The sequence below is a fragment of the Talpa europaea genome (genome assembly GCF_964194135.1).
Source record: "Talpa europaea genome assembly, chromosome: 1".
Lineage (NCBI taxonomy): Eukaryota > Metazoa > Chordata > Mammalia > Eulipotyphla > Talpidae > Talpa > Talpa europaea.
The window spans coordinates 123,444,419-123,458,369 of NC_140073.1; the positions used below are offsets into that span (position 1 = coordinate 123,444,419).

Here is a 13,951-nt window from a genome sequence, read left to right on the forward strand (position 1 = left end):
TTAACCTAATTTTTGGTCAAAAAAGCTAACTGCTTAACTGAGGTATAGTTCACATGCCATGTAATTTATCCATTTAAAGTTCACATTTATTGACTGTACATTCATAGAGTTGTACATTCACCACAACTCTCAGTATTCATAGAACTGATCACCACAGCCAATTTTGGGACACTTTGTGTGTCACCCCCAAAAGCTTTCCTTTACCCATTTACAAGCAATCTCCATTTCTCCTATATTCCTGGTAGTTAGAAATCTGCTTTCTGTATCTATTGATTTGCCTGTTTTGGACATTACATATAAGTGAAATCATGTAAAATTAGGTTTTTTATGACACGTTTTTATTGAGGTAATGTCAGGGCACTTTTAGGAATACAGGTTTACACCTCCTCAAATGTATAACATGCTTTTAAGGTGCTTTCATTTTATGGCACGTATTAGTACTTACTGTTGAGTAGTATTCCTTTATATGTCTAATAGTAACACATTTTGTTTGTTCATTCATCAGTTGACAGCACATTTGGGTTTTTACTTTAATGTTTCTGTGAACACTTGTGTACATGTATTTATGTGCATTTTCTTTTTTTCATTTCTCTTGTCAAATAGCTGATCATTGGCAGAGTTAGGAAATTTGGGTGTGCTCTTCCACCATTGTTCACTGTCTTTGTGTACATGAATCTTTGTGATAGTATAGTATACTTCCTAGAAATGTATTATGATTTGATATATAAAGACTTGAATGTGTTCCTCTACCCCCAAATAGCCCCCTGCCTCTCAAATAGAACTGTAACAGTGGCTTACATAAAGAATGTAGATAATAGGACCTCCCACGGGGAGCAGCAGGTTGAGCGCAGCTGTGAAGCTGTCTGCAGTTTCTGCAGTGCTGGTTTGATTCCCAGCTGGCCAGGGAGATTCCCACATGGCATGGCAGACCTCTCCTGTCTCACCCACTGCTCCCCTCAGCAGTGTATTTTGGTCCTTCTGCTTGTTCTGCTCCCAGCTCTGTCTCTGGTGAATGCTCTCACCCTCCTGCACCTCTGGCCTGTACCCCAGTGCTTATGTAAAATAAATAAATCTTTAAAAATTTATAGAGAGAGATATGTTCAAAGAAAGTACCTACTTGTTAAAGAAAATGATCACATATTTTAAATAATGCTGTTGCTTTTTTATTTTACAGATAAACCACACAATCCTATGGTAAATGCTGGAGCAATTGTTGTGACTTCATTAATAAAGGTAAAATGTTAACATTTCCTTTTATCCTAGTAAAAATTTTTTTAATGGCTCAGGCAGAGAGATGAACTTGGGTTATTTATGAGAAAGTATGAAAAAGTTTCTTTGGTGTTTAAAAGTAAATCCTATGTTATAAGGTTAGGATATATTTTATTCCAAGTTAAATAATGTGATTTCAAGGACAGTTAAAAACAGATGACTCATTTTAAATTCTAACCATTATTCTTGACCTGAAGATCTGGCAAAAATTCAAAAAGACGTTTCTGCTGCTGAACAATAGGCACAGAAATTTTATTTCCTGAAATTCTAATATTTTTTCTTTCTCTTCCTTTTGACTCTTAGAATAAATAGATGTGAAAGAATTAAAAGCTTTTTTACTGTTAATGTTTGTCACCAGTACATATAACAACAAGTGTTCTGGTACTTAGTGTTAAGACAAAGTACATTTACCCTTAAGTATCCTCAAATCTTTAAATTTTCATAAGCTGTAATCACAATTTTCATTTGAATTTGTTTCATTTGTTTTACTTAAGTCATATCATAACTCAAGTAAATAAGGCTTATTCCAATTATTAAGTTTTTTTTATTTTTCTTACACTTTGGTTTGCATTTTATGTTTTGATTTTTTTTCTTGTTTGCCTTAATAATTGGAAGCTCTAATAATTTAAAATAAGTATATGAAAATGCTTCTGTTATGTGATACTGCTTAGATTTATAATTTCCAATTATGATACTGTTCAGTTTAGATTTATAATTTCCAATTATAAATTTTATTTATATGGGAAAAAATTTCATTTGTATGTGAAACATTTATAATTTTCTTCAGTAAATCTGTGAGTATCTCATTTAAGATGGGGAAAAACATGATTACATGACTTTGTAAATAATTTATTACTGAGGATGGGATACCCTGGGTATGCAAAGAATGTTTGAATACAAATTTATGCCTTTTGCCCAATTAATAAAAATTCATCTAATTTATATATTAGAAGTCCTCTTTACTGTCACAAATTTTGTATGTTCATGAGAAGAAGACTATCTTAAGAATATACATTTTTAGTTGTTACTTTAGGGCAAATGCTTCATAAGCATTGACCCACTTAATCATTGTAACTCCAGCGAGGTAGATATTATAGTCAGATATTTTTTAATAAGCTTTGGAAGTTTTCGTTTTACCCATTATAAATTCCAGTTATTCATGACAGTTTTTCCATAGGAGAAAAGTTGGCAGTTTTAGGTGAAAGAAGCCATTTGTTTATTGTAGAAAATTCTAATATGAGTATGTGGTAGCCATAGTTTCGATTTAATGTAGTGTGGGGTTTGCACAAGGAGATGGGTTCTTACAATGATATTCAGTAAAAACTATAATGAGAGAAAAATCTCAATAATTGCTCACGTTTGAGAAAGTAACTTAAATTTAGAAGGGAAAATAAGATAATAAAATGTATGTACTATTCCTTGACCAGGAAACTGATATAATGGTTCTGGACCATTTTTGGGTCTTCCCAGAAAAATGTACATATCCATGATTTTGTATAAACTTTAGGGAGTTAATAGACTCTTTGAAGCTGATTCATGTATTCCAGTTTGAGAACTCTTAAACCGTGGAAAGATTAACATAGTATACCACTAGTATTTTCAAGAGAGGACCATAGGTAAATGATTAATAGAAGCCTTCCTTCACTTCATGCAGTTAAACATATTTTGTTTAATGATTCATTGGTTTAATCTATAACATGAAATGCTGCATGTGGGAAATACATGTCTGTTCATATCACATCATCATTTCATTAGTTTCACTTACTGTGTTCAGTCACAAGTCATAAACTGTGCATTGAGTCACATTAATATGAGCACTAAAAAAGTTTAAAGAAACACACATCCATAAGACAAGTGTGGTTCAGTGTCCAGCAGTACAAAAATTGAACTGAGTCATCTTATATTTACAAATTTGAGCAGTGATTTAAAATTTATTTAAAAAATTAAAATTTATTGGAAGTTAGAAATAGATTTGGATTATGATTCATATATAAGGTCACTTTCTTTGAATTTTTGTTTTGTTTTTAGAAGGTAGTTTCACAAGTTTTGTTTTATTTTAATGAAGTTCATCTAAATCTTGGAAGGGGTAAGCATGATATACCACTGTTCAAAATTGTCCCAGAATATAATACTTTTCTTAGGCTTTTTAAAAAAGAATCCTTAAGCTATTAGAAATACCTATATGTGATCTCTGCAAGTTGTATGATCACATACTATTTATGAATTGAGAACTGAAATTGAGGTAATAAATCCATAATTTGAAAGGGTCTTCAAATCTAGCTCTCATACTTTATGTAGGTGAGATGAGGAAGCATACTGGAGAGGTTCTAAGAGTAATACAATAGGGCTTGAGGTGACTCTTATTTTCTGTTTGTGGCTCATTAGCATTCACTCTGCCATATTTAATGGGATGTCTGCTTTGTTCTTGATGACATCTTTGATTTTTACCTGGCATTGTTCTATTGTCCAAAAAGCAGTCATTTCATTTTCTTAATTTTAACTTGTGCAGAAGATACTTGCTTATTGGCTTTAAAGTCACATCTGATTTTCAGTGGTTGTGAATATTCATTCTCTGGACATAGATGGTGCCTACTATCTGTAAATAACTAGCCCTCTTCTCAGTGAACTTGCACTTGAGTACCAAAAACAAAGATAGTTTACCATGGCTATTGGATGTAAATTCTGTTTTTTACCTCTTTCAGTTCATGACCTTGAGGTTATTTTATTTTCTTTTCAAAATTCAAGACTTTGTTATGGTGCTATATAAACATTCTCCTTATGTTATTCCCCTCCCCCCCTCCCTCCACACAAAATAATTAAGTAGAGTCTTTAGTAAGACTCTTTATATCATAATTTTGTAGTATTGATATTTTTTCCTTGTAGGATTGGTGGTGATCCTCAGGAAATGGGGGAAGAGGCAGAGCAAATGTTCAAAAGGATTAGCAGATTGTGGAAAAAGGAGGATTTGCACAGAAGGAACCTGTTGCATAAATTCTTAACTACTAAACTTATAGGAAAACTCCAATATTTAAAATTTTAAGCAAAGCTATATAGGTAAATACCTTCATAAAAACAAATGTCATTTTGTCATTAAAATGCACATAATTTAAAAAACCATAAGGTATACATTTTCTCTGTGGTAGCTAGTAAATTTAAAGGAATACTTTTGGATGCGATTTGTTTTACTTGAATGATGGTAATGTGGTTACTTGATTTAAAGGAAAGAAAAAAATAAATTTGGAAGGAACATTTATTCTGGATGAAATAGCAGTGTCCTGATGCATTTTTTTTTTTCTTTCTAGCGGTAAAAATTTCACTCAGTTTCAGTTTAAAAGTTAAGGTCTACTGATAATGCAAGGGTTAGGGTGGGAAAATGAGGACAACATATCACAAAATAATTGCTGCCGTTCTACTGATTTATTTTAAAGGTAAAAGTTAGGTTACATTGTCTTCTGTTCCTGTGTCTTTCTTCTAGTGTTATTTGAAGAAAGTGTTATTTGTTATTTGAAGAAGCTCAGAAAAATTCTTTTAATCAGAAGTAGTTTTGAATTTACAAAATTGGAGTGTTTTTTGCTTTTTTTAGAAACAATCATACTCCATGAAAATCAAGAAAAATTTAGTTAATATGTATGTAAAGCTCGCTTTGTTTCTGAGACTTGTTTATGGGCCACGTTTTGAAGGTGATCTGTGGCTCTGGAGAGCAATAGATAATGCCTTAGACTTACAGCATTCATGAAATGGGAGTATATGACTTATTTACTTGCTGTAAATATCATTTAACGTATTTGAGGTTTTTTTTAAATGAAAGGCAAATAATTTACTGCCAGAGAGTTCACTGTTCTATTTTTATTTTTAATCTATGAAAATAGTAGTTAGAACATTATTTTATTACCTGTAATATCTATTTTAATCCAAATATTGTTTAGCTTTAAAGCATTTTCTGTGGCAAGCTTATAATAGTATTTTATAAAATCATTTTCAGTTGCCTCTTTTTTGCCTTTTCTGTGCCTCTTTCCTAAAACTAATTTTTCACTTGTTTTTAGTTGGCTTTTACATCTGCATGATTTGTGAGTGAAATGAAGTGATTTACTTACGAAATAACTGATTAAAGCATTGACTTTTAATGAGTGATTTTTATATTAAATTTATTAGCAGATGCCCATATTAATAGTGGTATATTCACCTGTTATAATGGATAATACATGATTTAATTTATAAATATATTTTGGAATCAGACCATAAAATCCAATATAGTGATATTCTTTTAATAGCCAGTATTAAAATTTAGTACCTCTTTATCATATTTTCATAAAGTTTTCTTCAAAGGACTGTAAAGTCTTTAACTTGATATGGTATGGTAAAATTAATTTATATAATTTCTCTGGCCTAATGTCTGATTGCCAGTCTTTCCAAACAAGTCCTACCTGTTTTCCTTTTTAAAAGTTATGTGGTGACTAGATTAGAAATTTTGGCAAATATATTTTATTCAGTTTCCTTTTTTTAAGTTTCCCTACTATATCTTTACTACAAATTACTGTAATTTTTTTCCAGATTAAAATAACACAAACATGTACTAATATTTAGGCTGTGATCTTAAAACTGGGATAAACTTAACCATGGGTTCAGGAATTTTTTTTCAAGATACAAAGGGACATTGAACATTTAAGACAATCAGTTTCCAAATCTGTTTTCATATGTGTTTTTCTTCAAATTTATCTGTCTTTGGTTCACATTTCCTCACATTTCCCAAAAGAAAGACATAATTCAGGTGTCCCATATTTTACTCTGATGCACTGTTTCAGGTTGTGAAAACCTTTGGGCCATCAACAAAAATGAACACTTGAAAATATTGGGGTCAGTGGTTTTGAGGATGTAAATCAATACAATGATTGAGAACAAGTCCTCTTATATACCAGATTGTTTACAGTTCTTTGGTTTCAACAAAATAGAAAGAGGATCTGGGGCCTCTCTGGTGTTGCAAAGGGGTAAGCCGCAATCTATGAAGCTGTCCGCAGCCATTGCAGCACGGGTTCGATCCCCCGCCAGGGAGCTACCCACATGGCGCAGCAGACCTCTCCTGACTCGCCCGCTGCTCCCCTCAGCAGTGTATTTCAGTCTATCTGCCTGGTTCTGTTCCCAACTCTGTCTCTGGTGAATCCTCTCACCCCCCACACCTCTGGCCTGTAACCCAGTTCTTGTATGCATAAATAAATAAATCTTAAAAAATAAAAAACAGAGGATCTAATCAACTTGTTAGTTAATAACATTGAATGTGATTTTTGAGGATAGAAGATAGATTACTGTGTGACTTTTGTATGCAGTGCGGCAGATGTATAAAAAACTGATTGGCATTGCTATAACACAACCTTTTCTATTTCCATTAATTCATCTGTTGTCACCTAGAAATCTCAACTCATATATCTGTAAAAATGTAAAATAGCAAAAGAACTAAATGCCTAATTCTAGCAACAGAAAAAATATACTGATATTTGAACTAAAAATCAATTACTATCTCAATGGGAAAGAAAAATATTCCAAAGGAAAATTTTGTGAGAGCGAGAAATTATTGGCAAATAATCATTTTTTCCCTAACTTTTTGTGAAAATTTTCAAACATACACAAAATAAACAACAGTATAACCAGCCCTATGTATTCATTCCTGGCTTTGATTTTTCATAACATCTGTTCCTCCACCTCTCTGTATCCATTGTTGGATAATAGTGATGGAATTTTTAGCTTGTGTTTTTGTTTTTTAGAGGTGGGAAGTTAGTTTGTTTCATATGTATTTTTCCCCTAACGTATTTGCAAATAAACTTTATACTGTGACTTTTCAAAATCAAAATAGCAAGACATTTTATAATGATTTTAGTTAGGTACTTTAGCCCTAAAGTACATGAAATCTTTCCAAGGGGAAAGTATATTTTACTGATTTAATTTAAATGCTATTGCCAGGGTGGATAAAAAGAACAGATACTAATCAAGTTTGGGAGATACTTTCTGGATTCATTATAATCAATATAATTATATTTTATTTCACATTTACATAATTTGCCTGGTACTTACAAGTAGCTTACCTGAAATGATGTTAATGATAAACATTGATAAATACCAGTTCTTTCTTAAAAATAACATAAAAGTAAAGATTAATTGTGCTTTAGTGAGCCACAGAGTAAACCAGCTATGGAACCCAGTCTAAGTTGATAATTTTTTTTTTTTTAATTATTATTAAATTACAGCTAAGTTAAGAAACTTTGCATTAGCTTTTTAAGGCACAGTTTAGGCCCAAGAATCAAATTTTATTTTACATTGCATAATTGTATAACCAGTAATTATCCATGTGACATCCCAATGCAAATGCTGACATCTTTTTCCAAAAGAGTTGTGTTTTTTTTTTTTGGTTTTTTTTTTTTTTTTTTTTTTTTTTTTTTTTTGGTGCTTTTTCAAAAGTTAAAGGTTTCTGTGGTTTAAATGTTGTTACATATTTTACAGCATTAGGATCTATGGAATATTTTGACAACTGCAACAGTTCAATGAAGTTGGTAATTTCTTCTTTTAATTATTTTTCATTGAACAGCTTTGGAGTTACATTTCTACATTTTAATTTCTGGTGAATTATAAGGAAAGAAAACTTAAAATATATCAGAGGCTATTTTAGAGAAAATACATAGTGATCACAATATGGCTATAGCTAAATTATCCTTGCCTTTTTAAAACATTTTTAATGCCTAGTTTTGATGAAATAGTGTGGTGTTCTTTCCATGTACTGATTGAATATGTGATTGTGCTTTCTTTCTCAAATTTGATTTGTAAGGTTTCACAGATTATCAGCCACATCCTAATCCACTTGTAAGGTGGAGAAAGAACCTGGCTTTATTCATTTAAGTAATGCTCTGGTAGAGGTTTTTCCTCCATAATAAAATTTTAAAGTATAATGTTTTGGATTTTTTTACATAGCTTAAAATTTTCATTTTGGAAACTTGAGTTGTCAAATTATTTTATTTTAAACCTGTTTTGAAATTAGAGATGTATTGTTTCTATTGGGTGCATATCACCAATTAATACGTTTGATTTCAGATCTACAGCTTACTGCTTTGTAAACTTCGCAGAGGTAAAATGAAACCATTTGGCTACTTGAACTGATCTACATTATATAGGTTTTTCCTATTAACATTTGCAGTAGCTAATGTCAGAAATAGAAGAGATGAAACAATACATCTTTCATACTCTGAAATGGCATAATATTGACTATAGATTTAGCTAATTTTAGATTATGAAAAATATTTTTTAGTTCAAGTATTATTAATAACAAGTGCGATACTCAGGTAGAGCTTTCTCTACAATAGTAAAATGTATCCAGAATGTTTGTATATACTAGAATTAGAAAATACTAGTTTTGCAGTATAACTCATTTTTCTAACTTTTATTGGCTTACGGTTATTTATAAAACATAAGTATACAGTTCTTAATTGAAAACCATAATTTGTATTTACTTAATTCTTTTCTAAGGGTGAAACTTTATTTTAAGTTTTTTTAAGTATGAAATTGAATAATATACTTTCTAGCAGATTATATGTTGTCATGAAAGATACGGGGATTTGGGATAACTTGTATTAAAAGTACTTTAACTTTGGGTTGGGTAAAGATATACTTAAAATAAAGCATTCCTTTTGTAATTCAGATCCATTCTCTACATAATGGGTATTAATAAAAGAACTTGTAAAAATGTTTATGAAAATATTAAATTATTTTAGAGCTATTTCCTAGATTTAAAAGTACTAATGCACAGCATATTGATTATGATGATAGTTTGAGATTTGATAATCACTTAAAACCTAAGTATGGTGGTTCCTATCTTAACATATTTATGTCTCATTTCATTGCAGCAAGGAGTGAATAATGCTGAGAAATTTGACTATGTAAGTACAATATAGAATTGTTTTTATGATTTATTTTTCTAATAAATTTTTTGTTTTTTCATAATGCTTTCCAATTTTAATTTTGACTTACAGGTGATGCAGTTTTTGAATAAGATGGCCGGTAATGAATATGTTGGATTCAGTAATGCAACGTGAGTGATTTATAACTTAGGTTTTTATAATGGGTCACGCCTCTTTTAATTAACTTAAAAAAATGTAGGTTATACAATTTATTTTAAATACTACGTTGTGACTATATCTCTACACATATGTACAAACTATATAGTGTATTTAGGACAAACTTGTACTCCCCTGTTAGTCTTAAGGACATCAGTGAATAAATAACTGCTTAAAAATTGATTGGGGAAGGGAAACGAATGATTTTTTTATTATTCAGAGGGTGACATTTAAAATGTTTAAGTAATTTCAATAGACTTCTTGTGGGTGATAACAAAATTAAAAGGGACCCCAAGTTTAGCTCAAATCTGTACTTGTTCAGTTTTTTCTTTGGCTATGTCTTAGCTCTCTTAATCTTTCTGTACATAGCTAACTTGATTTTTACTCCAGTGTTTTTAGTTTGAAATTTACAAATCAATAGAAAAGAGAATAAATGACAAATATTTGCATATTTTTTACTTATGTTTTGATTAATATTTTCTCTCATTTGTTTTTTTCTCAACTTTTTAGACAGTTATGAATATCTCTACACATACACATATATGTACAAGTATGTAAATACACATAAATGTGGGTCTTTTTTTCCCCCTCTAAACTGTTGAAATTAAGTTGTAGACATGACCCTGTATCCCTAAGTAACTTAGCATGTGTGACCTCATGATAAGGACATTCTCCTATATAGCCTCTATACCATCAGCACACTTAAGAACATTAATTTTAAAATGTCTTGATATTAATCAATGCTTAAATACTTGAAACTACCCCTAAATGCCTTTTTGGCCTTTTTTTTTTCTCCCCATGAACTAATCAAGGTTCATGCATGCATTGTGCTTGTTATGTCTCTTTTGTCTGTTATAAATAAATCCTTACATGAAAAGCATTTGTTAAAAGGCTTTTTTTGTAGGAGTGATATGAGTTGTTTTATATAACAGAATTAAGTTTTTCGGTGAAGGACCATATAGTAAATATTTTAAGTTTGTTAGCCGTATGGTCTCTTTTATGACTACTTAGTTCTACTCTTTTGTTAGGAAAGCAGCCATAGACAGTATGAGCTGTGTTCCAGAAAACTATATAAACTGGCAGCAGAGGAATCTAGCTTCTGGTCTGTAGTGGCTATTCCCCATTTTGGGTAGTTGTTTTTTTTCTGTTCCTATAAAGATTAAACCATTTTGGCATGAATGGTAAATAGGTGGTGTTTTGTACTTCATTTTAGGGAGTAAAAATGTTGAGGTTATCTTCCTTTATCATTTTTTTTCCCATTAGCTTAAATATCTTTGCCAAGAAGTTTAAGATTTATTTATTTATGCATAAAAGAACTAGGGTATAAGCCAGAGGTGCAGGGGGTGAGAGGATTCATCAGAGAGAGTGGGGAGCAGAACAGGAGGATCTACTGAAATATACTGCTGAGGGGAACAACGGGCGAGGCAGGAGAGGTCTGCTGCGCCATGTGGGTTGCTCCCTGGCCGGCCGGATATCGAACTCGTGCTGCAGTAACTGGCGATAGCTTGATAGCACTGTCTTTAATCCCTTTGCCACCAGGAGGCCCATTTTCCAGCAAGCTTTTAATGAAATCTTGTCATGCCTCTCTCCTATACCATATTTTATTGAGCTTATTTTTGTATGTTTCCTAGCCCCATCATTAGCACTAGACACTGACCTCTTTAAAACCTGGATAGAACGTCTTCCACATCATTTCTGTATTCCTGTTATCCTGTTGTAATATCACAGATAACATGCTCTTGACAATAGTGTTTGATGAACAGCACTATGTGCTACACCCTGTGATAATTGCTTAAGTAGTTAGTCTTTTATACTATTTTGATTTCTTTTGAGTTGACAAGTTTATCTCCAAGAACTTTTTGAATCCAACATTGTCTTTCTCACTATAGCACTATTAAAGTGTTCAGTTAGAAGAGGCTGTCTTCCTTAATCAGTAATAGAAAGGCTGTCACCACAGGAGCACTTTTCTTCAACAGCTTTCTGGATACTTGGCAGATTGATCTTTGAAAAGTACTACAAATTAACTCTGTCTAGATCAAAACTCATTTGCTTTCTTCTCAAACTGCTTTTTGTTCTAGTGATCCCTATGTCAGCTGATAGGGTCATTCCTTTCAAGAGAACATAGAAATCTAGGCTTTTACCAGACTTCACCCTGTGTTTCCTCTTTTCCCATCAGGTGGAATGATTTGCCCAATAGCTGTCCTGTGTAATCATACCTCGCCTCCATTCTTTTACCATTCCCTCAGTTTCATGCTTTGTGTAGCTGTCACTACAGTTGCCTCTTAATAACATCACTCATTCTTTCTTTTTGCTCTTCCCTAAGCTGATGTCAATCTTACTCTTCTTTAATTTAGATCTGACAAGGTAACATGTTTGAAAGCCTTATGCGTTCTTGTAGACAATCAGGAATCACTACATTTTTAACATTTATCAGTCTTAATAATGTGGTCCCAATCCCTTTTGTTATTTTGATGTTTCTTCACTCTTAACTTTCCTTCCAAGATATCAGAACATTTGCTATTCTTTAATGAATGAATTCCTGGCTTTTATACTTTCATAACTTTATGTTGTATGGAATTTGACTTGCCTAGGCTTCCCCCCAAATATCTTAACCCAGTGAATGCTGTAAGAATCCTTTCAGTGAAGTTTCTGTGAATTCTCTCAGTTGAAATTGACTATTTGTTGTACGTTGGGGGGAGCCAAAAGACTATAGTTTTGTTTTTTTTTTTCTTTTTAGCATATCTCATTGGTAGAATATTTTATAATTTTTAAAATTAGCTTCTTTATTCATAAAATATGAACGAAAACGGACCTAGTATATATTAGAACTTTGATAGCTGAGAAAACTAAGGCTAAAAAAATGATCACTTAAATTACTTGTCCAAGGCCATATATCTAGCCTGTTGACAGAATTGGCAATGGAAACCAGCATTCTTGATTTGTAGGTCAGTTTTCCTTATACTGCATTTTGCTATACAAATTAAACTACAAAACAGTCATACTTTTACAGAAAGTAAGTAAATAGAGCAATTTTTTTCTTCTTCTAGGTTTCAGTCTGAAAGAGAAAGTGGAGATCGAAATTTTGCAATAGGATATTACTTAAAAGAAAAAAAGGTTTTTAAATTTTTGTTTCTATTTCAAATTACTCTTTTTAATAAAATTCATGAAGATGTATGCTAAGAACTCAATGATGGCTTTTAAGCAACTACCTGTTATTATTTAAGGATTTGAAACTTTTGCACAATATTCTAGCTAGTAAATCAATTTGTATTTTTCAGTATTCAAGTATTTGATTAGTTATATTCATGCAAATTCTGCTTTAAGGGCTAGCCCATCTTTTGAAAAATTAAATAGCTGCCAACTGTTGATTACGCTTGATTTTTAAATGTTAAGTGGCTGCTCCATTAACTTGTGTCATGAGTTATGAATTAGTATATCATATAATTACCAGCTAAACTAGTATCTAGATAACTAAATATGATATAATTTTGCTTTTATTCTTCATTATTTCATATTTATACCTTTTTCTAGGTTATGTTATTTTGTTCTCATTAAAATGAAACATTTTGTTCATATCTTTAATTTCCATATATGTTTTGCTTACACATTTTTTCTGTGTGTCTGTGTTTTCAATTGCCTTTCTGTTTTGTTTTGTTTTTTTCCCCCCCCAGTGTTTTCCAGAAGGCACAGATATGGTTGGTATATTAGACTTCTATTTCCAGGTAATTTTCTCTATTCTTAAATATGAGAATATATGATTTGTGTATATAATTGTGTATGTCATATTATGCAGAATATAGCTATCTCTGAAAACTTGACTAGAGACCAAGAGAAAATATATTTCCTATTGACTTTCTTAAAAAAAAAAAGTCCTCATGAAAGACAAAATTGTATTTCCTAAAACGTCATGCCACAGATTGTAATAGAGATGACTTTTTCCTATAAACACAGTATGTTTATTAAGTTTAATCAAAAATAGTATACAGTTCCAGAAATTGACTTCTTGTAAATGGAACTCGGTTTTCTTGGATTTTAAACTTGAAGAAGTTGCATTTTTATCAGGCAGTTCATATTCTGCAGTTCAAAATATCAATTTCTCAGTTTGTTTAGTTTGTTTCTGAGGTGTCACATGGGTTTTCTTCTAGTTGGAGTAGCTCTCCTTATTAAGGAAGTAGGACTACTCACCTCATCTGCTATAATATAGAACTCATATTTAACATAACCTTCCTGGACACCCCACTCCTCTTTATTCTTACAAATTTAATACCATTGGTACCACTAGTGGGTTGGTAACGTAAAGCTACATAATAGCAAGTGAGTCATTGCTAACTTCTAGTTTACCTTGCACTTGCCTGTATTTGCTTTTAAAGGCATTTTAATTTCAACCTGTCAGTAACTAGAAAGAGTATGTAAGGAAGATTGTTAATGTAACAGATTTTAATGGAGGGCGAGGTCACAGGTTATTAACTTGCCCAACAGGAAGAACTGTTAATTGGGGGTCCAGACTATTAATGTAAAATCAAAAGTCTAACTTGGCCACATTTTAGCCCTATGATCTAATTTCAGTTACTGTGCCCTATTTCATTATC

General features: G+C 31.7%; 1 protein-coding gene across 2 annotated transcripts in view; it reads left to right on the forward strand.

Moving 5' to 3' along the window:
- GLS (glutaminase) overlaps positions 1 to 13,951 on the forward strand; it is a gene marked incomplete at both ends in the record, with an annotated part of 73,985 nt that overhangs the window by 27,562 nt on the left and 32,472 nt on the right. For both annotated transcript variants that reach the window (XM_084240383.1, XM_084240384.1), the window contains 5 exons: positions 1,175 to 1,233; positions 9,153 to 9,185; positions 9,279 to 9,337; positions 12,410 to 12,476; positions 13,034 to 13,084. In XM_084240383.1, the coding sequence (XP_084096509.1) occupies positions 1,175 to 1,233; positions 9,153 to 9,185; positions 9,279 to 9,337; positions 12,410 to 12,476; positions 13,034 to 13,084 (269 nt within the window). The remainder of the gene's footprint in view (positions 1 to 1,174; positions 1,234 to 9,152; positions 9,186 to 9,278; positions 9,338 to 12,409; positions 12,477 to 13,033; positions 13,085 to 13,951) is intronic.